The 27278-nt window shown below is 42.6% G+C and overlaps 1 protein-coding gene across 1 annotated transcript in view; it reads right to left on the bottom strand.

Annotated features, from left to right (window-relative positions):
• The window catches only part of NIPAL2 (NIPA-like domain containing 2), a 54446-nt gene that overhangs the window by 25705 nt on the left and 1463 nt on the right, over nucleotides 1-27278 (bottom strand). The window contains exons 2-3 of the mRNA XM_009324438.1: nucleotides 10226-10294; nucleotides 7355-7526 (exon numbers count right to left, since the gene is read on the bottom strand). Coding sequence (XP_009322713.1) covers nucleotides 7355-7526; nucleotides 10226-10294 — 241 coding nt within the window. The remainder of the gene's footprint in view (nucleotides 1-7354; nucleotides 7527-10225; nucleotides 10295-27278) is intronic.

Below are 27278 nucleotides of genomic sequence, written 5' to 3'. Positions count from 1 at the left end.
CCGCACCCTGAGGTCTGCACTGCAACCTCTCCCTTCAGCAGCTCCGTCTGGGTGGAGGCATCGGCCACTGCTGGGGTAGATGGTGCAGACCCCCCAGACGGAACTGCAGGCTTTGCTCTCAGATGGGTGCCCGCCATTCTGCCTTGAGGGTCATGTAGGATGAGTGCCCTTCACCTGTGCAGATGGTCACAGAATGGTGCCCGGTTGCTAGGTTATGTGTACTTCTAGTCTCCCACTCGGCCAGTGGAATGCCCTTCCTTCGAAGAGGTGCCCTTCCACGTGAACTGCCACACAAACTGCCATGCCACGCCCTGGCTGATGCACCACGCCCTGTTTGCCCATCCTTTTCGTAGTGCTCCTGGTCACTAGCGCTCCCTGGGGCTGCCTACTTCCTGAGGTCCCTTCCAACCTGAAGTATTCTAGGATCCTGCAAACGCTTGGCGGAAGAGTAAGTGGGCATCCAGAGGCCACAGCTAAGCCTACCAGATATATGAGTTAAAGCCCTACTGCATCCCAAATTCAGCTCCTAAATGCAGCCCTGTTGAAACCCCTGTGCTCAGCTCCCCAAACTCTCTGCTCCTTTCCCACCATCCCTCAGACCACATCTCCCCACTTCTCCTCCTCACTACCAGTGATGTTACACCCTCGCACTTTCCTCCTAGCCTGCTTCCCCTTCTCCATGATTTCGCCCCACCACTGCAGCATGAGTCTCACTTCCTACCACCTAGCCCCAATTTTCCCTTTCCCACGCCAGGGTCCTCTTATTCCCCCTCTGTCACAGAAGCTGTCTGCCTCCTCTTCCTACACCATTATACTGATGTGGGAAATAAATCACTGAACATTATGTTCAACTCTACGGATGAATAGACCGAGGAACTTGGGCAATTGCTGTGCTGAAAAGTATTAACGTGTCTTTGCAACTGTTCATTTGTTTGCCTGTTTGGTTTTTTTCTTTTTAAAGCTGTAGACAGTTATAGAGATTGAGATCTGTGTCAGAGTGAGGAATAGCCTCTTTTTTTTTTAATTGGTCAGCAATAGAATACAACAATACAGAAATGCAGACAAAAAATTGTGTCAAAGTGTAAGCTGGCAACAACTTGGCAACAAAACAAGCAATTTATCATTGTTCTGAAGTCTCATTGGTTTTGAAACACTGGTTTTAGCAGTACAACACATGCACAACTCTAAGCTCGAATTGTCAGCCTTTAAGTCATTGAAGCAAATACTGCATCCCTGGTCATCTGAGAAGAATTGTATACTTTTGGGTGAATCAGAACATTTTTAGCTTTTTAACTAATTATTAAGGTAAAACTTTCAAAACTAGGCACAGATCCTACTCCCACTGAGAGTGGTGGCAGATAGCCTGCTAGATCAAGAGAAGGGCAGAAAATCTGGGAGATGACCTGTTAAGGATTAAACATTACAGAACCAACACATCCTATTGAAATCCTTGAGTTCATTTCATGCCTTGATTGCATCATGCTTACGTTAATATCCACAAATTGAGAAGTAAATAGGTCCTGTAAAATATCTGTATCTATATGGCAGGGCCTTTCTGAAGGCTCATGAAAATTTTCAGTCTGGAAATACTGAGTTAGTATTTCAAATGAAAAATATTATGACTTGGCACCACATCAAAATCATGACAAATAAAAGCTATTGGGTAGAAAATGGGAAAAAAAAGAATTTGTTCAGGAGCTTAATTGTTATGTTGAAATGACTCCTTCTTCTCATACGTCAGCATAAAACAGACAGACAGACATGAAAGCTGCAGTTAGGATTGTTTCTTGTTCGTTTCTTTAAGAAAGGGGTAATACACAATAGGAGAAGTTAAAGATAGAAAATACATACTGATCTATAGAGTGTATTTTCTGTATTTTGTCCAATCCAGCCTTAAAAAACTCAAATGAAAGTGTCCATCGCCTATTTTTCCTACCCAAAACTATTTCACAAATAAGTATAATTTGTGATTAAGTTGTTTTCCTGGTACTGGAGCTATTTATGAATCTCATCTTTTTACTTTTATTTTTATTGTCAGGCCTTATACTAAATAATTCCTTTCATAACTGTTTATAACTTCAAGTATTAGTATATCCTTCCTTTTCCTCTTTTCAATTCTTAGATGAGCTTTATGTACTATTTTAAACAGATTAGTACTCTCCTCATAAATGCATAGACTGCTTTTACTGCTTCTGTCTTGTCCAATAGTTTTCCAATAAAAACACAAAATTTAATATTTGCCTCAAATGTTCGTTCTGTTAAGCTTAACTGATTCAGTCTGGTAAAGGCATTTAAAACCACCCATTTCGCAGAATACTTTTGTACCCATTCCACTGGTGGTCTGGATGAAGTACCAAAGGAGGAGTACTAGCCATGATTCAAAGACTATGGTTTAATGTTTGCACCTCTCCCGGTTTGTGCAACAAGAAAAACATTTCACTTTGAGACTAAGCATTTATGCTGTTTTATGCAACTTAAGGGTCTGCCTCCATCTAATGAAGCAGTTTAAGCTCATTCAATTGATTTTGCACTAAATCTGTTGAGCAGTGCTCAAGCTGTGAGGATGCTGCCTATCACATTTTAAGATGTGACCTTTAAGTATGCTTTATACAGACAGACCCTCAGTCTACCTCCAAGCTGAAGAGATTCAGGACCATCCCAGTACAGAAGCACTTGGAGATGCTTTAATCCATCCCCAAAGTCAAGCTGTTGTAGTCTGCCACACAGTCAGGAAGATCTGGAGAGATGATGAGGCAGGTAATAGATTTGATCACTGCAGCTCAAAAGAGCAAGAGGTTAAGGGGGCAGAGAATGGGGAGCAGGTCTTCCTGGGCAAGTACCAATATTTCCATGGGGGATCCAGAGGCTGCACACTAAGAGGGGGACAAGAAAAAAGGCTGAACTGATGAGGTTGCCAGTCATGAGAGGAATGTGGTTTAGCTGAAGGATAGCGTGAAAAAATTATTTTTAAAAGTGCCCAAGCATTTTTATTAAGCACATTCAGAAGGAAAGGAGCTGGTTTGGAGAAAGAAGCTGTGATCACAGCCTTGGAGCAGACTAAAATATCTCTCTTCCATGCAAAGGGCTACTGAGGGGGGACAGAAAGGACAGGAAGCACAGATGGCCCCTAATGCCCGTGCACAAAGCACAAGGACAGGCAAGTCCCTGTGCACTCTGCGGGCACTGACAGATAAATCACAGCTGGTTTTGAGTGCCTGTAGCACCATCTCCACGGTGGAGACTGCATATAGACAATTCATGCCTGAGAATCTCCCTGCTCTGAGACTATTAGCTTAAAACCTCCTTCATCTTATCCTGCCTACATCTCAGATATACTACCTCAAGGGGAGGGCAGGAGCTCGAGGAAAACCAGTCTGCTGACCTACTGTGGGTCATTTTGGGGTAGACAGGGGAGATGAGCCAGGTATGAGGAGGATGGATGCATTTAGACTTGGTGGGACCTGGGTCTCCTTCAGGGCCAGATCTCTATGTCAGGGAGGTTTAACACAAATCTGGAGGAACTTAAAGAATACCTGTATGCATAGCCAGAGTTAAACAGAGAGCTAGCTCTGCCCAAGAGATCTGGGAACAAATTCATCACAGCTAATTGACTACTCAAACCTTTTCTTAGTTTATGGTAGATATTAATGGTGCACTGAATACAAAGGAAGATATTAAAGAATTTAGTCAGTTGGTGAATGACCTCTTGATAGCTATCCTGCACACTGAACATGTAACATTTCTAACATGATTAAATATTAGTACTGGAAAAATGGTGGACAAAACATGAAACATTTTTCCCCATCCTTAATGCCAATATCCTAATAAAAAAGCAAGCCAAATATCAGAGGAATTGCTCAAAAGAGAGACCATTAAGGTGAGCTTAATTCTGGAAACTGGATTATAGGACTTACACACTGCAGAGGGAATGAAGAACCCTGAAAATCCTTTTGTTGCATCTTCTAGAGAAGTACAAACAAAGTATTTTAAAGAATAGTCTGGTGAATGTTTCCCAGTTCTCATTAGTAAGAGAGTTCTCAAAATCCCAAGTTCTTGGGCCACAAAGATGTTACATTACAGTGAGTGGGAGAAATCCATTTCTACAACAATATCTGAGAATCTTTTTCCTAAAGCACCATCAGGGATATCCATTTTCAAAGCCTAAAGCAATTTCTTGCCCCACAGCTATTTAGAAGGAGCATATAAAAATGCAAAGGGATCTCAACAATGTCAGTCTAAGCAAGTTAAGTGTAAAACAACTCTCTTCAGAATGATGAAAACTGCAGAAGAAACGATCTCTGATACCACTGACCTCTCCTCATCCCACCCCCAAGTTATTTCTGCAGGCAAAAGCAAGACAATGAGCTAAAAACCACAGCAGCCTAAAATTACCCGAGCTACATGTAAAACATGATTTTTAATTTTTAAGTATAAAAAGCTTTTTAATGATCACATCAAATTGTATTACTCTTCCACTTTTAAATTAAAAATTTACCAATTTCTCCTCTTGAAGAAAACAACTGCTGTCTTCTCAAACTATTATAAACCCTGAACAGATGTAGAGCTTGCATCGTTGCAACCACACACAAAAATACTTCCACTGTGTGAGAAGAAAAATACAGTCTTTGTAGCTTAATTTGAAGAAAAAAAATAATTAAAATCTACTGGTGTCATGCCAATTCATGGTCTGTGGTGCTGGATTCTTTCTAAAACCAGCCATCAGAAGCACCCAGCTCAATAGAATGAGGCACAAAATTTTCACTATTTAATTGATACCGGGTTAAGTGCAAAATTCAGTTGGATGCAGTTAAATGTGGTAGCAGAGCATAATAGATGTTGGCTCCATCTATTTTAAGACCCAGGATGCTTCCCGTCTCAGAGGTCTGGAGATATATGATGGGTACAGCCCAAATCCATTCTGGGCAGAGACTCCACTCTGCCTTATCCTCCTCCAAAACCCTGGTTTCCAAGCAAAGGAAACTTTCCATGCAGACCCAGAGTGATGGAAATCTTCAGAGAATCCCCTAGATGACTGGGCATACTGCAAAGCACATTTCCCCTCAGTGCACCATACTGAGTACCCAATGTCAGGGAGAGTCAGCTCTTACCATGTGGGATGTGTTGACACCAAATTTGGAAAAAACTGCTTACCAGAAGGGTGGACTTAGGGTTCAGGTACACATTTGGAGTTTGTAATCAAGTGCTTAATTTCTTCATTTAAAAAATTAACTTACGAAAGACACACATTCAACAATACCTCAAAACCACTGTCATCTAGACTGTGCAAAGTCCACCCTCCACCACCTAAAAAAGGTCACAACTTAATGAGAAAAATATTTCTTGATCTTTTAAATTGGAAGACCTGCTGCCTAAGCTGTCCTTTGCCCAGTTGTTAGCAGATGATGCACATGTGTCTTCGTCAGTTTGTCATTGCCCTAAATTACGAACTCTTCTAAAATTAAAAGGATGCTCTCTCTCTGGCTTTAATTTCAGAAGACAGGGAAGTGTCTAGTGGTAGGAAGTGTTACTGGGAAGTTATTGTTGTAATTGGCTGCCTACGTAATTTTTACTTTCCCTTCCTTAAGGGAATGTTTGCTAGACTAAATAAAATTTCAGATCTCTCTATTGTTTGGGCTATGAAATGGATACTGTCAGCTGATATATGGGAATGGAATATAAGATATTAAAGTGCTTTCTGGGGTCTTCCAGGGTACGCATTTTGGGTCAGTTAAAAAAAAAAAAAGTGGATGAGAATTTTGATAAGATATAACAGTTAGGAAAATGGTTTCTTGGTATTTGTTGTAAGTAAGGGGAAATGGAGAATGGAGGAAACAGCAGCAACATTTCTTTGCATATTGCAAAAGTAAAGAAGAAGGAATCTGCCCAGATAAAAATCAACCCTAAATGTGACCTCTTCTTTGTAGCAGTTTAATAAGCAATGGAATTTTTTCCCTTCCCTTCACTGCTTTTCACTTCTTGTTTCTAGTTTTCTATATTTGCATTTTATTCAGTTTGGGCAACAAATTAGATTGGTCAATGTCCCTTTATGTTCAGAGACATCTGGAAATGTCTACAGTTGTTAAAGGTATAACTACTGCCACCAAAATCACACTGGGATATGTCATATTAATTTACATTTTCATTTCAGGTAATATCTCATTCCTTTCTTTGAGAAATCTTTCCTACAATGGTGAACTACAGTGGCTTTATATCTCATTCTCCAAAGTTCTGCAATAGTTTAACATTAAAGGTTACAGTAAATTGCCTGCAGTTTCCTTCCTCCATTCTCTCTTTGCTAAATTGCACCCCACATATGGTTGGCTGCCTCCTTCCACTACAGCCAGGCAGTCCACCAGGAAGATAACTCATCTTTTCTACCTTCCCATGCAGAATCACTCACTGCAATGTCACTTCCAAGCATGAAACTGGTAGCTAGAGACAGACCATGAAATGTTACTGCTTGTCAATAGCAAGTGAATGAGCTCCAGCGTATGCAGAGCGGTTGTGATATCTCAGCCCTGGATGTTTCAGCTGTGGGTATGAAGCAACTTGATTAAGGGATACAGCTGCACACTGTATTCCTGTTTTCACAGCCTCTGTATGCTATTGCCCTGTCCACTCTGCATTAGCACAACATGATAACATATCTTAAAATGTATGTTTCTTTATCAAAGAAACAGACATCTCATGCCTGTCAATACCTTAATTACCAAAAAAACACATGAAGTAAAGAGTAAGATCATATCAAATGAATCCTAAGGATAGGACTTCTGCTAAAGTCCAATTAATCTGCACATGAAGGAACAAATTAACAACTTTGACAATGTCCATGAAGAAACTGAACATTTCAGGAAATTTCTAGGCCTTTTTTGTCACACACCGCAGAGAGTCAAGCAAGTTTGCCCATGCAAACATGAATCATGGTAATGGGCAGGGGACAGGCAGCAAAAACCGCTTGGTGTGACGGTAACATAGAAAACACATTGTAGGTACTCAGGATCAGACCACAGCTCTGTGCAGTCAGCAGGATGCCAGCCCCCCACTTTGGGGGCTTGCAGAGCCGGCAGCGCTGATTCAGCACTGGGTGACCAACTGCAGGAACTAGCAGAGCACAGAGTGACACAAAAGACAAAACTATGGAAAAAGAAAGATATTAGAAGAGTCTCTGAGTAAAGTAGAGGGTTTGTGTTAAACTGTCAGCTCAGGTAATTTTATGAACAATTTCTTTTCAAATCACAACATTAACATTTTCCCCTTGTGTTCCTGCTGCAGTTCCTGTGGTATTATTCCTCTAGTCACAAACAAGCGTTTGATTAAAGTATGTACCCAAGGAAGAAATGGCAAACCATCTCACCTATGACAGATATACATCCCAGTGGAGTGACAAGGGCAATGGGGGCAAATCCATAGGCTGCGAAATTGCCCAGCTCTCCAAGCCCCAGGAGGGTAATTCCACACCACCATAGCTTGCTTGTGTAGTAGGGCTTCATCTCTGTTCGGCAAGCCAGTCGGAGATGAGCGAATTTCTAGAAAGTTAATTATTAGGAACAGGCATGAAAAGAATGACTTCCATTGTGTTCTTACATCTGACAAAAGTAGAATAATTAAGGGGGCTGTCAACTTCAAATTCCAGGTGCGTCAAGGTTTTCTTTTTAAACATGACTTTCAGCTTGTTGTTGCAGACACACTGCTTTGTGTTAACTCAGTGCTGCTTCGGATGTGTGCTTTCTTAGCCGTGGTGGAAATGACTGAAAAATTAGACCTCTGAATAAATCCGAAAAATATTAAGTGAATACTAGCTAGTGCTTACTTGCTATCGCTGCACACCTCTGTTCTTCTCTCAAAGCAAAGCTCAGCAGTTGTGCTGTGAATCTGAAAACACTCAAAGGCAGGACTTGGGGCAGAATCAGAACTGTGGCAACAAACTGGGAGATGGGGACCAGACAACATGGTGTTCCTGCTCTGTGATACATATCCTCACCAGAAATACAATTTCAAAATGAAAAAGGCAGCACTTAATCACATCTGCTGTAGGGAGGACTCTAAATTAATTAGGTAGAATTTAGAATTTGGCTACAATCTCCTGTTTGACCTTAGAAGAAGATCTCAGGTAAAGCTTTATTTTCAGAAGGAAAACCAGCCAAACTTATATCAACAGGTATAATATATACTCAAGTTATACTTCATCCAGGAAGTATGGGCCAAACAGTAACATCTGTGATATACCACAGTCTCGTGAGAGGATACAGCACATCATTGCAGCTTCATGCTGTGGAACATGTTGAGGGGATGAAACCCTAGGAAGAAGTTTAGCCCTCCAAGGAGAAAGGGAACATAAGGAAATCAAACTTCTCTGAGCCACAGATCAGCAATTCACAGTAACATCCAGGATTTTGCATGCTTCATTTTTATAAACAAACAAACAAACAAAAAAAGCCCAAAAGAGAAATGGATATTAAATAATATTGTGAAATCAAGAATCCAAGTTTCTGCTGAAAACCAAATAGGACAAGTTCTTAACTGAATCCTGAGCTCTGGTTTCTCCCCAGATTCTTGTAGGAATAACTCTTGAGGGCACAGTGTGATTGAAAAGATGTGTGATGAACACAGAAGGGTGAGCTCAGCAGCTCCCCTACAGCCTTCTTTCTCCAGATGTCTGCCTTCTTTGCATAGCAATGTGCGTGAATGGTATTTAGGTGGAGGCTGTTTATAATCCAGCTGAAATACATTGCAAATGGTGGGCTGTTCTTTAGCTGACAACCAGCTAGAGGGAAGAGGGGGAGAATAACTGACTGCATGGTGGGAAAGGGAGAGAGAACAATAAAATTTGGCCTGTCCATTTAATATGAGTGTGAAAATAAATGTTGAGATCTAGAGAAAGTCATTATTCATCTTTAGACGATGTTGTTACTAAATGGAGAAAAACCTATTTTAGAGGATAAATAAAAATTTCAGTTGAAACTGTCAAATGGTAATGCAGAGCTATTGGGTTTTCCTAAACAGCATTTAAAAAGCTGGAAGATAGTTCAAATCCAGTAAATGCTGTTAATGATTACAAGTCAATAGACGGCTGTCTGCGTGCCTCAGTACATTCCCTGGCAAAGCATCCACTTTGGCACTCAGTGCCCTCAGCAGACAAAAGATATGAAGTCTGAACAACCTTATTATTATGGGCTAGACTGAATTTCCACTTCACCAACATGAGTTTTTCCATTGAAACAGAGCCTGTCCTAGTACTGTCACTGTCAGCAGGTTGGAACTCATATTGAAGAGGCAGCAGTCATCTCAACCTGCCTGCCATCTCTGGCTAAACAGATTTCTTTCTATGGGGTTCTCCAACTAGAGATACTTAAAATAGAAGGGAATCATTGAAGAACCTTCCAGCATTAATAAAATGGGTTATTATGAATAGAAGATTTCATATTCCACAGCTTTCTGTTTCATCCTTTACAGAAAAAGCAAGAAGTAGCTTTATATGAGACATATACAACTCATAAAATACAAGCTAGCAAAAACACTTTTTCTGGACCACTTACACAACAATGTCTTTTGCACTTTAAAAACTTTTGTTAGAAGACCTAAAAATACCGTGAAGTCTACAAGATACAGATTATAATGAATTATTTAACTTTCTACTGAGTATGTATTCTGATTATTAATACAGAAAAGATTTTATAAGTCTCATCCTACAACCCTTTGCCATAGTTGTAAGGTCAGTACCTCCCATTGCTTTTATGATTTAAAATAATATTTACTCAGATTATTTCATCCTAATTGCAGAAGGAAAACTAAATTGGTCAAAGTTGTTTTGGAGCCCAATATTGAAAAAAACTTTATGTCTCTATGCATTTAATTACATTGATCGCTCCATTAAGCAGCCCCTAAGACCTTGTGTTCAATTCCATTTTAGATTTGGACACGCTGAGACAGGCTCACATGACATCCAGTAGGACCACAAGCGGGTCACAGCTGGTATTTCCTTATGGCACATTACAAGGAGGAGTTATGAATTTTTATTCTGTTCCCATATGGGAATCACAGCACAGAACAGGTTGAGAGCTATGATACTGCCAACAACTACAGCAGGACACTAGTTAAAGAGAGGGAATGTTTATTAAATGCAACAAAATTTGTATTTTGAACTTCACCATAAAAACAAATTGCAACATAAATTACTTGCTAAATATAAACAACTTACTTAGAATAAAGAGAAATAATTTTATACCTGTATATTCAAAGAGACACTAATCAGAAAATTTGAAGCAGCAGCAAGTAAAACTCCCAAGAGCTGAGTCTGCAAGATCACAAAACAAAGAAATACAAAAACACTTATTAGTTTAAGAAGAACGATATAACAGTGGTTTTCTTACAGCGCATAGTAACCCAGTCAAAAACAAATTATTGCACTTTTCAGTTGCTGAGTTCATGCTGCACTGAGTAAACTGATTAAAAAAATACGTCTGCACAGCTGACTAAGGCTTAAGTAGTAAACAGCTGGGAACAGAAAGGGCATCACAGTGCAGAAGGTGGTTTTGCTGTCAGTAGAACACCTTCTTAAATCTCATGAAAGAGAAAAGACTAGACAGGTCTCAGTTAAACACTACACACATGTATTCTTCTTTTCAAAAAAAAGGACCTGTTTTATTACATAATCCAGAAGGAAAATCAACAGCAATTGAACCGTTCATATTGGAACACAATTATCTTACGTGTTAGCATATCCACTGTTTGACAGGGCAGCCAGGAACATAGGTCTCTTGACAGTTTCTTTAATGTATTGTGTTATTTCATCAAATTCTTTTCTAATCAGCCTGTCTAATTTTCAGTAGATTTGCAAACTTTCTATGAAGCTGAGAAATTAAAAACATTAAACATTCAAGCAGGATTCATTATTTTGGAAAGCAGCCATTTAAAGATGCTATTTCAGCAAGCTCAAATAACAGGTACACAGGAGAGGTCCCTGTCTATTTCAAAATGTTGTCACACTTTGTACGTTGTCATAAGTGTATTCAAGATCCATTCAAGGTCACTGGTATAGTGCTGTGAGGAGTCCCATTAGCTTGTAGAGAAGACAAACATACGATCAGTGAGTTTTCATAAACAAGGTCATGGTAACATAACACAGCATAGTTATTGTTTGCAAGCTGTAAAGCAGCATCCAACTCAGCGCTCACAGCTTCAGCTTTTATGAATCTTCTCCAAGAAGGTCACTGGGCACCTATGAACAGGCAGTGCCTACCAGCCACAGAAACTGTTGCCCCTCAACATTTATAAAGAGGCAATATGTGGTCCAGCAAGCCCCTGGAGATGACAACAGAGGGGGATCATCATTGTGGTTAGATAATTCCCAGACTAGGAAAGAGCATTCCCAAAAGTGTGAAAAAACAACAGCCTTATTACAAATGGATGATAATACTCTTATTTAGGAGACACAGCTGAATCCAACTGTCTCCGGCCCATGCATTTCTGTAGTGGCTTAGACTCAGAAGGAGATGCAGACAACAGAATCACTCTGGGTGAAATGCTTGGCCGACTGCCAGGTGTCACCAAGACATGACTGATGGGTACAAGGGGATGCAGAGAGAGGAATGCAGGAGGTGAGAGGGATCCCTTTGCTCACACATCCTCTGTGCTAAGTAATACAGCACCAGTGCCACAGTCTGTGCGCGAGAAGCGTCCAATGAGAAGCATTACTTGAGTTTTGCCCACAGCCTCTGGTGCCTGGCCACTGGAGGTCCTTCCCATCTTGCATCCTCTGCCCCCCATCCCAGTATCCCCCAGCAGATGCTCCAGCAGCACGTCCTGGGCTCTCACACACGGTGTATTTTCCATGCTGTGGGAACATCTTCACTGGGAGTAGTGGGGAGTGTGTGACAAGATGTCTCAGCACACCTCGGCACAGACATCTCTGCTGAGATTAGGCACTAACTATTACATGGGCACAAGCAGCCTTGCAGCCTCCTTACACACTGGGGATATGCTGTCAAATGGCCCCCATCCAGGGCTCCGCAGGAGCAGAGGGGATGGATTTTCCTTCCTAAGGCTTTGATGCTGGTGGTACTACATCTTGCACAAAGTTTGACCACTTCACAGGTGGATTATTGCACTCCCCTCATCATCACGCACACACTGCAGCTTCAATAAAACAGCAGTTAAATCAAAATTGTTTTCTTGCTCCCAAAGACTTGTTCTTTTTAAATGACAACATGCTCCCTTGTGAGGGGGTGAAGAAGTGGCCTTGTCAGCCTTGTCATGAAGGGTTCAAGAAAAATGAGACAGCAGGGAATAGAAAATAGAAACTGCCACCTCATTTACCCCATCGTTTTATTGCTTTCACATCAGTAATTGTAATACATCCACACTACTCTCAGCAGAGAACCCAGTCTCTCTGCAGCTCTTTCCACTTCAGCAGCCAATCCTGCCCTTATGGCTGCATCTCTGGATAACCCCTTGCAGCTCCTTACTCCCAGCTTTCAGCCAGGGGTCAAGACACTGTGCAGGACTCAGGACTCAGGTGCAACCAGCACCCCAGGGAGGAAACATGGGTGGTCTCAAGCCAGCCCAAAGGAGGGTCTCCATTCAGCTCTTGAGTAAAACTTGCATGCAGCTGGTGGGCAGAGGATGAGGCTGTGCATTCCATCTGTCATCCAAAAAAATGTGCAAAATCACATCCACATAGAGGTACTGATGATGACCTGAGTACCTGCCTCCAGAGACTGTGAATCGAATGCCCCCAGAGACTGTGAATCGAATGCCCCTTTCATGGCTTTACACACTGCACAGATAGGGACTCCAGCAGGAAGTCTTCCGATGTCCTGCATCACTGGTGTGCTCTCCAGAATTGACTGCTTTTGTTCTGTGGTGGTTGCTTCCTCAGGTACCTGTGAGCTTGGCTCAGATATCCTTGTGGGACGTGCAAGGTTTCTAACCTGATGACCACACCATGTCTGAACAGGAACCATCTCCCAAAAGTCATTGCTTTTCTTACAGGTTCCAGAAACTGCCAGGAACAGAAAGCAGCTCAAAAACTTGGGTCTTCTCAGTCTTCTCCTCATTTTCTGGGAAATACTGAGGCATGTGTGACTGATGTCTCAGTACTTCACTGTGAAATACCAAGATCAGTATTTCCCTCAGCATTGCCACTGACATGTCCCAGGGCCAGTAGCGTCAGGGGCTCCCCATGGCAGCAAGGAAGGACCTAGTAGCCTGGGCCCGTTCCGACCCAGCCAGGAGCAGGGCAGCTGGGGGCACCAGGGCAGCCCCAGCCCCAGGCATTGGGCATCTCCCTGGAGATGGGGACAGGATAAGGCTGGGCCAGTACATGGGCCCATGAGTGGGCCCGGCTCAGCGGGGCCCGTGGCTGGGCAGGGCAAGGCTGTGGGGAGCTAGAGATGGGTCCTGCTGCAGTGTTGCTGGGGCAGGGACTGACAGCCCCAGGGCATTGAAATGGGGTCCTGAGCCATGGGTAGACTAGGGGAGCCCAGAGGTGGGCAGGGATGGGCAGGGCAGTGGGTGCTTTCAGGGCCCTGGCAAACACATGCAAAGCTGTTGAGGTGACACTCCCTTGTGTCTAACTTGGGCAACTTCATGTGTCTGGACATAAGCTACAGGAAAAACAGTGCATGTTTTTCATAGTGGCAGTCTGGGCTCAAAACTTACCCTCATTGCTCAGGTCATTTTATCGTAATGACCACGTTTCACCTGAGCATTGCTGTTGGCATATATACTGCGCTGCCTGCTCTAGACTAACGTGTTAATGAGCTCTGGTTAATATGGTGATAGCCCCATACTTCCAAACCCAGGGCTGGACAGACCCCTAAAGATTAAAAGCAGCATATGATGCCCTAAGGAGGTCAAATATCACATGGATCTATTCAGGGAGATGAGATGAAAGTACGGTAACACCATGCAGCTATAGCATGGCAAAATGGTCTTGTACAGCTTCATACTCAGATATGCCAATATTAAAGAAAACAACAGGGAACAAAAATGCAGTAAAGGGGGAAATTGGATTGCAAACTTCACAAATCAGAGCACATCTTAAACCAGCAGGCATTTTCTAATGCACAAGAGCTATCATACACAGCAGCGCTCAAAGAAGGAGAGGAAAAATAGAATACCATATCTCAGGCTAGTAAAACCATGCATGAATGAAAGATGACATGCAACAGAAGATAGACCACCCTATCAAACTAAAATGGTTGCTGTATTGCCCTGAAGGCCACCAGAATGCTTCTGTTCCCATCTTCATACGTAAAAGGCTTCATTATTTGTGCTGTGTCTGCCATTCAGCATCCTTTAGAGGCTGAAGGACTGGTGAAACAGCCAGTTTTATAAGTAATAAACATGATATTCTCTGAACACAGAGTTTCCAGTTGTGATACCCAGTTGTGATATCATCCGCAGCACTGCAAGGCTTCCCATACAAAAGTCTTGAGACAAACCTCTGTGAGGGAATTCAGTTGCAGACACAACTTCAGAGCCATGGTGCTACTTCAGTCAACTAAGGACTTCTACAGGAAAAAGCCTTAAATATTCAAAACTGTTGGCATAAAATGCAAGTCCCTTCATCACCAAAACATCTGTCTGAACATACAGGCCACTTTGTCAGACCCCAGATTTCAAACTGTTGATGCATTCTTCCAGTGCTTCCCAATGCATGAGGCTTGTCACAGAAACATCCTGCCCTTAAGTTTTCCAGAAAGTAAAAAACACCACAGAAATTTGATTTCCTTCACCTTAATATGGTTTGGAACAAGCCATGAAAGTCACTTGCTGGCTTTGCAGTCCTTTCTAGGCAGTTCCTGAGCACACAGACCATGGACTGAGGCTGTGGATCTGCCAACATTTTCCTTGGTGGCAGAGCTGGCTTGAAGAATGACTTCCCCTAGCCCCTCATTCCCTCACTGCCTCGTTTGCATTAAAACAACTATTTGTGAGGCTGGCAAGACACTGTGCCAGGTTTGAAATAACCCTCCCAAAATATACTCCATTAGCATTATGTTCTTAATAAGCCACCTGCCAATGTCTAACACTGAAGACAGATTAAAATTCACAAGCCACAGCAAGGGTTTTGAAATGGCGACCCTGCACAGTTTGCCAGTGGTGACAGTGGCCAAGGGCCACTGTCTGTACAGGGGGTTGCCGGGGGGGGGAAGAGTTTGAGAAGTGGCAAATTTATCTCAAGCAAGGCACCCTCAGCAGTTGCCTGGCATCTCCCGTCCCAGCTGCGTGAGGCTCTTGCACAAGCACAGGCATGGGGAAGAGAGGTTTGAAGGATCAGTCAGGAGGAGACCATTTGCCAAGTGGAGTGGCAACATATTGCTATTCAAAATAAATGAGCGGCAGTACGGCGTATTGCTGCATACAGTCCTGCTTCGAACACTCACACAGGACCTGATGCTTATTTACCCTAACACTTTTTCACATTATTCTGGTAGTATTTTAAAAGGCATTTTACATGCAAGGTCTCTTTTTATTGTCAAAGTAAAGTAAGGGGTTTATGGCAAATGAAAGCCAGGCTGAAATCTAAACCTTTGGCACTAATTCTAATAAATTTATCCCTTGCAGACTAAAATCTGCACTGGAGACTCAGTTATACAGCGAGATGCAATTTATCCATATTACATGTATGTTTTCCTAATGCACATTGAACTGCAGTTGCCAGGCCTGTGAAATGAAAACTTAGAAAGATTAACTTAATTTGCATTGAGTAAAAGGTATGTGGCCATTATTTATGGAAACTTGCTATGTCTATAAATTGAACTGATGAGCAGGAAAAAAACACTTCAAATGTATGTTGTCAGCTCACTTATCAAGGCTAGTTAAACCGTTCCTCCCATTTGTCTTTATTTCTGCATTTATTTGTGATCTAAAGGTGTTCCCAACAAATGTAATGACATATACCGCTTCAAAAACTACACATCATTTCCAGTAATTAAGATTTTGCCAGATATCAATGGATCTTATAAAAAAAGGGGGTAAAAATGCCTCCTAAACTTCCAATTCTGAGTTAACTCTGAAGCAAGGGCAATTCAGAGTCCTTAACAAAAACCATATTTTTCAAAGAGCCACCATGTGGAATTAGGAGAGGCTTATCATTTAACTATTATTATTCACAAAGTTCTGGCTGTACTCAGTGCTTACAGATGTATAAAGAAAACAACGTCCTTGTTTCAAAGGTTTTCATAGTGCAATTCATACACTCATATATGGGCTCAGGCCCATATGAAGTACTGAAGGAGACCTGAAATAAGAGTAAAAGGGCAATTACCAGTGTTGGAACATGTAATGAAAATACATTTGATTCGTTCATTGTGACATAAAAGAAAAAGAACATTGTTCAATATAAAAGAAGGAGAGAATTAAAACATTTGGCACCATTTTTGTAAGGAACAGAAGGAGAGAGGAGACCTTGGTAACTAAGTCAGGAGAAATTTGAGTGGAGACAAGACAGTTTGTAGGTTTTACACAGGTCGCCAGGCTGGATTCCAGACCACAGTAGATAAAATTCCTATCTCATGAATATTACAGTACCTTTGCCTTTACTAGGTTTTACCTTTCATTACCTCACAAATTTAAAATACATCTTTTTCCAGAAAAGAGGCAAAGTGTAAAGGCTGGAAGGAGAGCCTGGTAGGTTATCAAAAGGTGTGGGAACTTGAGAGGATAAAGCAACTACAGAAGTGGGACCCTTCTATTCATCTCCATACTTTAATCATTTTCACGAGATCTTATTTATATTCATCAGTCTGATTAATTAATGTCCATAATGGATAACAAACTGAGATGAAGAATATGAATTGTGAAATATACTAAAGTAACTTTCAATATGCTCACTAGGGTTATATACAAACATATACATCCACTATAATGTTAACAAGCATTATGAGTAGTAATTTTTTTTCCTTTTTGAAGAGTTACAACCAAACCTCCCAACTCCTAAATTTCACCTTCTTATTCTCAGGAAACAAATCTCAAAATTAGAAATAAATGGGAGAATGAGGAAGGGACAGAATGGATTTTTACACTGTTCCTCAGGTGAATAGCCTAGGATACTTTGCTGCATAACTGAAGACCATTTCATGTTTTTAATACTGCCTGTTATATTGCAAATACAAACACCTCTGATTACTGTATAACAGAGGCTCTAAAAATTTCAATCATAGTTGATAACGTCTTAATAGAAAGATTTTCTCAAGGACCATCACATAACACCTCCATGGCAACTACAGAAATTACATACCAGGAAAAGCAAGAATAGGATTATAAACTTTTGCCAGTCTCCAGGACCCCAGGAGAAACAAGGAAGCAATCCAGCATTGCCTGACCAGCTTCTACCACAAAATAGGCAGTTGGCTGGGGATACTCCTCTATTGCTGCCCAGGAGCAGGCTTTCTGGATATTCCTGTTTGACCTGGTGTATAAGGTAAGGTTCAAGCCAGAGCACTCAAAACCTAGGTATATTAATTCCCAGAAGCTACAGCCTGGCTCACATTGAGAGGCTGCGCTGCTCCTCTCCCTGTTTCATGTGACTCCCTGGACCCCTAAATCAAGAGCCGAGGAGGGGACACAGGGCTCATGGGGAGCTGGAGTGTACCAGTTCATGCCCTGCGAGATGGAGCAAGCTCTGCCTGTACTCAGAAAGACAGGCAAGCTCAAAAGGCAGCTATCTGAACAACTGAGTGAATAGCGCTGTGAAGTGTTACAACAGGTTGCAGGACAAGGCACAGAGAGTACTGTTGAAGAGGTGGCTTGCTCTGCATGTACACACAAACATGCCTCCAAACCAAGCATAGATAGCTCATTCCCTCCTGTCGTTGTACAATCATAGAATCATAGAATCATTAAGGTTGGAAAAGACCTCTAAGATCATTGAGTCCAACCGTCAGCCCAACACCACCATGCCCACTAAACCATGTCCCTAAGCGCCGCATCTACACGTCTTTTAAATACGTCCAGGGATGGTGACTCAACCACTTCCCTGGGCAGCCTGGTCCAATGTTTAACCACTCTTTCAGTAAAGACATTTTTCCTCACGTCCAATATAAACCTCCCCTGGCGCAACTTGAGGCCATTTCCTCTTGTCCTGTCACTAGTTACTTGGGAGAAGAGACCAACACCCACCTCGCTACAACCTCCTTTCAGGTAGTGGGAGAGAGCGATGAGGTCTCCCCTCAGACTCCTTTTCTCCAGGCTAAACAACCCCAGTTCCCTCAGCTGCTCCTCATAAGACTTGTTCTCCAGACCCTTCACCAGCCTCGTTGCCCTTCTCTGGACACACTCTAACACCTCGATGTCTTTCTTGTAGTGAGGGGCCCAAAACTGAACACAGTATTCGAGGTGCGGCCTCACCAGGGCCGAGTACAGGGGCACGATCACTTCCTTGTACTTGTCATATAAGTCTTGCTGGAGTACAAATGAACTATTTCTAGTTCCACTTAAATCAGATGACACACAAAACCCTGACAGCAATGTAGCCAGCTTAATATATTCTATACCAAATCCTAAAAAGAACTCTTGTATAAAAATGTCCCTTTACCAACTGAGAGGAGTGGGGGAATGACATGTCTTTTCCAGCATGCACCTCTCCAGCATCACTTTCCAACAAAGGCAGGTTTGTTTCCCATCCTGTCTCAATTAATCCTCTGTTAGCTATAACTAACCCTCCCTTTGATATGCACAGAAAATGCTTCTCCACATCACAACCCGAGTGAACATGCTCCGCTGTTGAACCCCGGTGCCACACGTGCAGGCCAGGGGTAAATGTAGCCTGGAAATGAGGACACTTCCAAGCCAGTGGCATTTCAGAACAGTTTCTAACAGGAGTAACAACAGGGGAGGGGAAAAAGAACAGATCTGACTGCATTTAGAATGAAGTTTGATCCATCTGTTAAAAGAATTACTTGATTTTATGGTAGGGGAATGGGCAGCTCAAAGGCCCTTCCAGTCTGCTGTTCCTACAGAGGAGGGGTGCTGTACATTAGTTCCTTGCTTTCCTTCCTGCACCTCACGCACTTGGCTCTCCTAGTTTCACTTCCACAGAGAGTGTTAATCATTTACAGATAGTTCCTAATGAAAAAAAAATGACTGGACTCCAGAAGGCAGAACCTTCTGGTTAGCAACATTATTCATTTAAATATAAACAACTGCTAGATTATCAGTGATGATTTAAAAACAGGAGGTCTTGCACTCTCTAAAATATTCACATGTATGTATATGGGTGCATACACACACAAACTCACAACTGGATGCATTTAATCTGCAGATGCTTCTGGTCAAAACTTTAAGATGCAAATCTGGGGATAACAAATAAACTCTTTAAAGAAATGACCTCATATGCAAATTTCTTGCAGGGGCCTGAGATATAGGCAATGGGCTCATGTTTTCCCATTTGTCGCCCTGTGACACATTGCAGTTGTGCATTTTGATCTTTTACTACAAACTGTAACCTGATTTAAAGTATTGGTTACCATTTTCTAGTTCATAGTGGGTGTTCTAGACACCCACAGGAAGCCAAGATTCACAAGTATCCAAAACATCTACTACATAGTTGCCTTCTGTTGCAGAAAACAGAGATCAGTTTAGCTTGATGATCCCTTCTAGGTACCTTTATCACCTTTTTATATTCTCTGTTGCACTTAAAGAGATAACAAGGTGGTGGGTTTTTTCCCCAGTTTTGAGTATTATTGCTCTTTCAGCAACTGTACCTTATGTGGATTCTCCCATATAGAACTTGATGTCTTTTTTTCCAGTATTTTAGCGTTAGTATGGGATATAATAGTTAGAAAGTTTCTTCTTGACAGGGATTACTATAGAGATGGGGCCATGAAGATAAATTCTGTCTACTCCCTTTCAGGAATTAAAAAAATGAAGGAGAACTGAGCACTCTTTTCCTGAGTCAGATGCTATCATCTGTATGCTTTTGTAAACCACTCATTGCTTTTTAGTTTGTCCTAGTAGCCTCTGATGTGTAGTTGTTGTGGTTCAACTCCAGCCAGCAGCTCAGCCCCACACAGCCGCTCACTCACTCCTCCCCAGCAAGATGGGGGAGAAAATCAGAAGGGTAAAAGCGTGAAAACTCGTGAGTTGAGATAAAGTCAATTTAATAGGTAAAGCAAAAACTGCATGCATAAGCAAAGCAAAATGAAGAATTCATTCACTACCTCCCATCGGCAGGCAGGTGTTCAGCCATTACCAGGAAAGCAGGGCTCCATCACACATAATGGTTACTTGGAAAGACAAATGCCATAACTCTGAATGTCCTCCCCCTTCCTCCTTCTTCCACCAGGTTTTACTGCTGAGCACAATGTCATATGGTATGGAATATCCCTTTGGTCAGTTGGGGTCAGCTGTCCCAGCTGTGTCCCCTCCTAACTTCTTGTGCAATCAGCCTACTCGCTGGCAGGGCAGCATGAGAAACAAGGAATGCCTCAATGCTGTGCAAGCGCTGTTCAGCAATAATTAAAACATCCCCATGTTATCAACACTATTTTCATCACAAATCCAAAACATAGCACTATACAAGCTACTATGAAGAAAATTAACTCCAGCCAAAACCAGTACAATAGTCAAGAGATGGAGCTAGAGTCTTGATCAGATGAAAGCTGCTATTATTTGTTTGACTGAAGCTTCTGCAGACACTACAAGCTTTGCTCTCCATCATCTTGACATGATGACTGAGTCATTGCTGCATGATAACACAGACACTGAATGACAATATTCATGGTGCTTTAGTCACTGCAGGGAGCAAAAGATTGTCACTGAAAGAAAGAGAAACAGAGCAAAGAGATTAATGTCATTAGAAGTCAATAAATACAAAAACCTTGTGACAATTCCAAAGCAAGAAAAAAAAAACACAACCCCCCCCCCAAAAAAAAAAAACCAGAAGAGAAACATTAAGAAATAGTAGGTTAGAGTCATAAAACAAAGTAAATGGAGTCACGATCCATTTACTCCCAAGCTGGAGCCCCAAAAAATTAAAGAAGGTTTTAATTGGGAGTTAACTATCTGGGTACAAGTCTGTTATGCACACAAAACCCATATTTTGCTTGTTTTTCACAGGAACCTCTTTCCAGTGGAGATATCCTTGGCTGTTGAAGAAAAAGGCTTCAAATGCAATCCATTATCAGCTGGCAAAATGACTTTGTTTTGAGCAGGATGACAGTTAAGTCATTGGACATGTTAGCTAAGACTCTGGTGGAGATTTTAGCTTCCATGAAGCTGATTTGGTTCCAGGGGATTAAATGTCAGCAAGAGCTAGGCTTGTCCACAAAAGGAGATGTACTTCTATGTTACTACTTCACCTCAGCCAGCATGAAGAAGCCATGCCCGAGGAGCCAGCATTTGCTTTGCTGTGAGTCATTGCTTCCACACATGGAGGGGTTTCCTCCAAACCTTGCACTCATCGTGGTCCAGACCTTGCATTCACCATAGGCCTCTGCATCACAGGGTTGTTTCTGCAGAACACAGCAGGATATGAAGGGGAATATAGCCAGAGAGTCACTGTGTGCCTCATCCAAGAGTGAAACTCCAACGATCCTGTGATTTCTCTCTATCACAGTTCCATAGTCTCTCTTCATTTCCCCATTATGAGCTAAACAGTTCATATCACCAAACAAGGCCAAAGCTTCTAGCCTAGATGATGTAAATTAACCATGGACATCATGGAGGAGAATGCAGTTATACTGGTATAACCTCAGTTTAAGCAGTACACATCTGTTTGGTTTGATATTGACTATTTACTTTTGAGCATACTCTGCAAATGTCACTGCCGCATTTCTTAAGATCTATGCTCCAGGCCTGGCGTCGATTCGCACACCGACTGGCTGTCTTTTGGAGCTGCTGGCAGTACGTTTCAAAGTCCAGATTAGTCACAGAATGGAAAGCATATCTCCCAACTGTTCACATTAACAAATGCCATTCTTCTGGGACAATCTGTGGTGACATTATAAACATGAGCACAACAGTTTATACATCTCACCAAAACTCCAAATGGAATAACTGCAGCCTCCAGTTACTAGGTTAGCCAAAGGCCCTCATGTCCCTTATGACTGAAGTGCACAGTCTGCTGTTTGCTCATGTTTCTAAAGCCTTGGTTTTTTAGTTTGGTCAAATTTCTACTTGAGTCATTTGGATTCTTTTGATTCCTTCAAACAGGAGTTAATCAGATCCAGCAGACTGTTGGAGACATGCAAGGATAAGATTCAGACATCTTTTTTTTTGATGCTCAAAGCAGACTTCAAGAGCATAGGAAGAGAAGGATCATACTTCCGCTTCAAAGAGCAATAAAGTCTTCTTTGCGTCACAGAATCATAAGGGGCCACGGTGTGACAAGTGAGATTTTATGAGAAGGGCAATTTTTATTTAAAAATTTATGAGTATTTTCCTGTCAATTTAGCCAGACAAACTGCCTTATCAAGGAGTCAAATGAGCACTAGGACAAATGAAGCAGCAGAAGCACAGTTTCAAGATGGGAGCAACACCACCTCTTTGGGTGGCAGCGATGTCCTAGATCCACACAACAACCTCATGAAATCTCAGTAGCAGACAGGTGTTTGCCTGAGCAGCCAGACCTTCACCCTACGTCAGCTTGCAACTCCCAGACAAGGCTGTGAGACACCAAAATCAACACAGCAGCCACGGCCAATTTAATTTGAAGTCCATTATTTGCAGGTTAGTCTAGAAGTTGGGGGTAGGGAGGGCAAAGCGCTGCACTGTGCCAGACACTTCCAAAGCAGGGTAGGGATTCAGACTTGTCCCGTGCCTGGTATTTCCTACTCAGTGCTGACTAAGGGAAGAGGAGCACTCACCCTACTCTGCTGGCACCAGACTAAATCTGATTCTGCTGCTCTGGATCACTGTGCTGAAGAGCAGTGCCTATGTTTTAAGCCCTGTAGTCAGTGGCTGAGCTGGATATCAGACAGAGTCTGCACTACGCCCCCAATCTTTCTGTAAAATACCATTTTGAAGCAGTCCAAAGCAAAACTAATTTCTGCACTAGGTAGGATATGTATAACTTCTGAATCAAGTTTCCTTGCATTTGTCTTCTGCACCCCACTTTCTGACAAATGACAAGAATTGTAATGTTCCTTATTGCCTAGAAAGTTCCACATTAACATTCTCAAACCTCTTAAAACAGATTAGCATAATTACGAAGCTCCTGTTTAACTCACTGTCACCTTAATCATTAAAAAAAAAAAAAAATCAAATGCACATGTTCTTTAATGTCCTCAGAAAAACTGAAAACTCATTTTACCATAGTGACTGTTGGGAGGGGAAGCATTGACAACAGTCTGAGATTTGGGAAAAATAGCCCAGCGAGAATCAGGGAACAGGCATTCAGCACTAGTGCTCAGCACGGCCCCAGCCCTGCGAGGGCAGTTGTTTCCGATGTCCTGGCTGAGGTGTCCAGGAGGAGCCACCAAGACTGCTTCGATCAAAATGAACTGTGAGTTGTCAGCCTAAATAAAAGGGCTTTGCTCACCAGCTTCTGTTGGTTATCAGGCTAGGAAGCACTCACTCAAACAGGTCTGCCAGCAATGCTGAAGAGATGAAAGTGTCCAGAAGAGATGGAGGATGAGCTCTCCCATCAACAGCATTTGCTTTGGGACTGTGTGCCCCAAGCTCAAAATGTGGAGCTGAGTTGGTTTGCTGTACCTGGTGCCCAGCACCTTGCTGGGCTTTGGGGGGAAACTGCCACAGGCACCTGACTCCTTCCAGCCTTGGTAGGAGAAACCCAAGCAGGGTGATAGAGGCCTGCCACTAGCACAGCACTAGGAAATGAGGCTGTTCTGGGACCCAGAGTAGTGCCTGGTGGAAACCAGCTAAACAGGTCACTCCTCAGGCTGGCTCAGAAAGCTGCATGCTACCTTCAGTCTTTGGGCTACTTTCCCACGCAGGGCATCTGTTCCAGACCTGCTGCCCCATCCCCTGAGTCCTCTATTTTCAGAGGTATAAACAGCTCCATGGCTTACTCCCACTCTGCTTGCAGCGATTGAACAAAAAAAGCTACATTTCCCTAAGGAATTTGAGAGTCGCGATGATACAAACATGCTTATGGTACCGTGCAAGGGGACAGGCAAGGGGTAAGGCTTTCCTGTACTTATATCCCTTACCTTTGAGTAATGAATAAGTTCCCATGCAGCAGCTGATCTTACTTTAACCTGGAGGCGGCAGTTAGCACACAATGAGCTGTGAGCTCATTTCACACCAGACATGTTGTGATCTTTACATCTGCAGGGACAGTCGATGTTTGGCAAGGCAGAATGGATGTATGAGGTTGTAAAAAACATATGGGTGATCCTTTCTAACCAGTGCTCTATTTCGCTTTTTCATGTGAGCTTCTCGCTCACGCTAAAGCTAATCAGAGCACAACCCCCAACAGATCAGACCCACAGCTCTGGCAGAGCCTGAAAGCTTGGGTGCAAAGCTGGCCCAGCTGACAGTCCTGCATTTATGACCCAAAGCCACACATCCTTTTCTAGCAGAGCTTAATTAAATGGGGACTAAGCCATGGAAATACTGCTGGATTCCAGACAGCAGAACAACACCAGAAGAGCGTGCATTGGCTCTGGCAGCAACTGTTTGCAATGCTTCTTCATTATAAGCTTTGACTTTTGGATTCCCTATGACTGATTCAAAAAAGGTGTATTTGAAAGGCTGAACAAAGTTCTCTTCCTAACTTTTCATTTATAAGGGCTGAAAATACCACACATTTCCCACCTAAGAAAACAGTGTGCATTTTCTCCCATACACATTCCCCCATAAGATAAAGGAAACTGAAACTGTGTGAACTCTGAAATCTGACAGGTAAAGAACAACACGATGAAATAAAGTCAGTGCTTTGATACCCTTGTTTGCTTTCAGTGAACAGTTTTAGAATAAGGAGCTATGGGGGGAAGAGGAAAAACTTTTCACCATAGTCTTCAGAGATGAGTACAACAGCAGAGAGCTGGGTGAGGACATGTTTGTCTCTACTCTTGCCATGCTCAGAGGCTGGTTTACTGATTAACCTAAAATAGTTAACATCTGCAGTCTATCAGGGAGCAGACTGCAGCATGAGGTACCCTACAGAGACCAAGAAAATGGTATTTAAAAAACCCTACAAAGCTCCTGAAGTGGAAAAACCAGGAGGGTTTGCCTACACCTTTAATAGCCTGATAATATCTGGTGGTTGCTTCTTGGAGAGGAAAGATGCCCTGGTTGAAACACATGTATGCTGGGGCCATCCTGCCCTTTTGGCTCCCACCCACACTTCCATGGACACCTTGGCTTGCTCTAGAGCTTTCCCTGATTGAAAACCATGGTTGGGAATTTCATTGTTTAAGTGCTTAAAATATCCTGGTGAATGTTTGTAGGATGTGCCATGACGACTCTTTCCTCTGGTGGCAGTGCCAGCTGAAGAGGCCCTCACTGTTTCTGGAGTGCTTCCTCATCCAAGGGAAATGGAGAAATAATCTTCCTCTCCATGGTGGCAGCTCCCTGCCCTCCTGCACTGGGTCTGTCACAGCACAGGGGCAGCAGCCCACATGGCGGAAGAAGTACCAGCAGGGACTCTGCTGCTACTGGAAAAAAACGGGACCAAACCATGCCCTAACCTTGCTGAGGCTCAGTGGCACTAGACATCAAGCCCTTAGCAAGGTGGGGTGAGTTGAAGCACTGAAGACTTTCTCCTTGAACAGAATGAGCTAAAAACCTTAATTGTGGCACTTCACATGAAAACTAGATTTCATGTATATGATAAAAGGCAGTGTAGAAAGACCTCACAACCATGTGTTTAATCCATGGGATTTCTCATCGCACTTGATAGCAGCCACCACTGCCTGCTGATTAGACCACACGAAGGATCAGGTTTCCTGGCTGCACATACTCACCACCTGCACGTAGGGCCTGTGACAGGCTGTGATATATTGTCATGGGACAAGAGGCCATGGATCCATCTGAAGGAGCTGTCAACATTTTAAACCTCAGAAATAAAGCCAAAATTATTTATTACCACAACCCACGAAATAAAACAATCTCTCAAGGTGAGTGTCTGGGCAGCCAGTAATAACTCCAAGTTTTTAAGAGACAGGCAAAGGAGGAAAAAAGAAGCAGAAGTGAAATGAATTTCCATCTCCAGCTCAGCTTCCGCACTTGAACAACTACACACAGTGACTAAACACAACGGCCTTGTGAACTACTGAGTTATGGAAGAAGTATTACACCCGAGCTTTCATTGACCAATGCCACCCAGGTCTTTTCTCCTTCTCTGATACAAAGTCAAACCAAGATCAATATTGCAGTTAATAATCTCAACTGATCTTGCAAAATGTTTTTGTCCATAAACAACAATATTAGAAATAAATAAACAACCTTTGAGAAGTGCTGAGGGAAACAAAAAAGGATTAAACTGAAGCAATTACATACACTTTCTATTAAGCAGACCAAATCCACATGTGGTGGCTTCTTACGTTCATTACTCCAGCAGACCCAAAAATATTACAATAATATTAGTTTGTCAGGAAATACTTTAGATAACTAAGTACATATTTCATCAGATTTTACTGCATCATTAAACACGGCTGTGTCCCATGATGAACAATGCAGGGCTGAGACAGGGAAGGCTGTGGGAGCACAGGATCCTGTGTTGCAGATTTCAGAGATGCAGTTCCTTGAGCAGCATCAACCAAGCTACATCCATGCTGATGCCAAGGCCAATTCCTACCTCCACCCTTTTTTCCCAGAACCACGCATTCCCACTGCTACCCCCATGCCGACAGCTAGCACCAATTAGCCTGATCAGGGACCTGGCAGGAGAATAACCCCGATTAAAAAAAAAATGAAGAAATGTAATGCCAGCACAAGGAGGCATTATATTACACAGCCATGTGGACACAGGCACGTTAACTTCTTCCAGGAAGCTGTGTGTTTACAGACATTGTTTAAGGCTTACTCTAGTGCCACGGATTTCCCTAATGCATGTGTCAGATCTGCTGATGCCACGTGAATGTCTCTGATGCCCACGTGGCACTAGGCAGCTGTGACTGGAAACCATGCTGAGCCCCTCATGTCTAGAGGCTTTTGAAAGAGGATCTCACTCTTTCACCTCCTGATGGTTCATGGGGCTGAAGGGGCTGAAAAATATCCACCCCTGCAAGCAATTCACCTCAGCTTTCCTGGGATGTTTCCAGGCAGATGAGAGCTGGTGCAGTTATGGTCTCTTGTAGAGGCAGAAAACAAAGTGCTCCTCTTCAAACCAAACCAAGAGGATGAAATGGCCTCAAGAAAAGGGGAAG

The sequence above is a fragment of the Pygoscelis adeliae genome, unplaced genomic scaffold (genome assembly GCF_000699105.1).
Source record: "Pygoscelis adeliae isolate BGI_AS28 unplaced genomic scaffold, ASM69910v1 Scaffold145, whole genome shotgun sequence".
In the NCBI taxonomy this organism is placed as follows: domain Eukaryota; kingdom Metazoa; phylum Chordata; class Aves; order Sphenisciformes; family Spheniscidae; genus Pygoscelis; species Pygoscelis adeliae.
The sequence above is the reverse complement of the archived record's forward strand: the minus strand, read 5'-3'. Positions and strand labels throughout refer to the sequence as shown.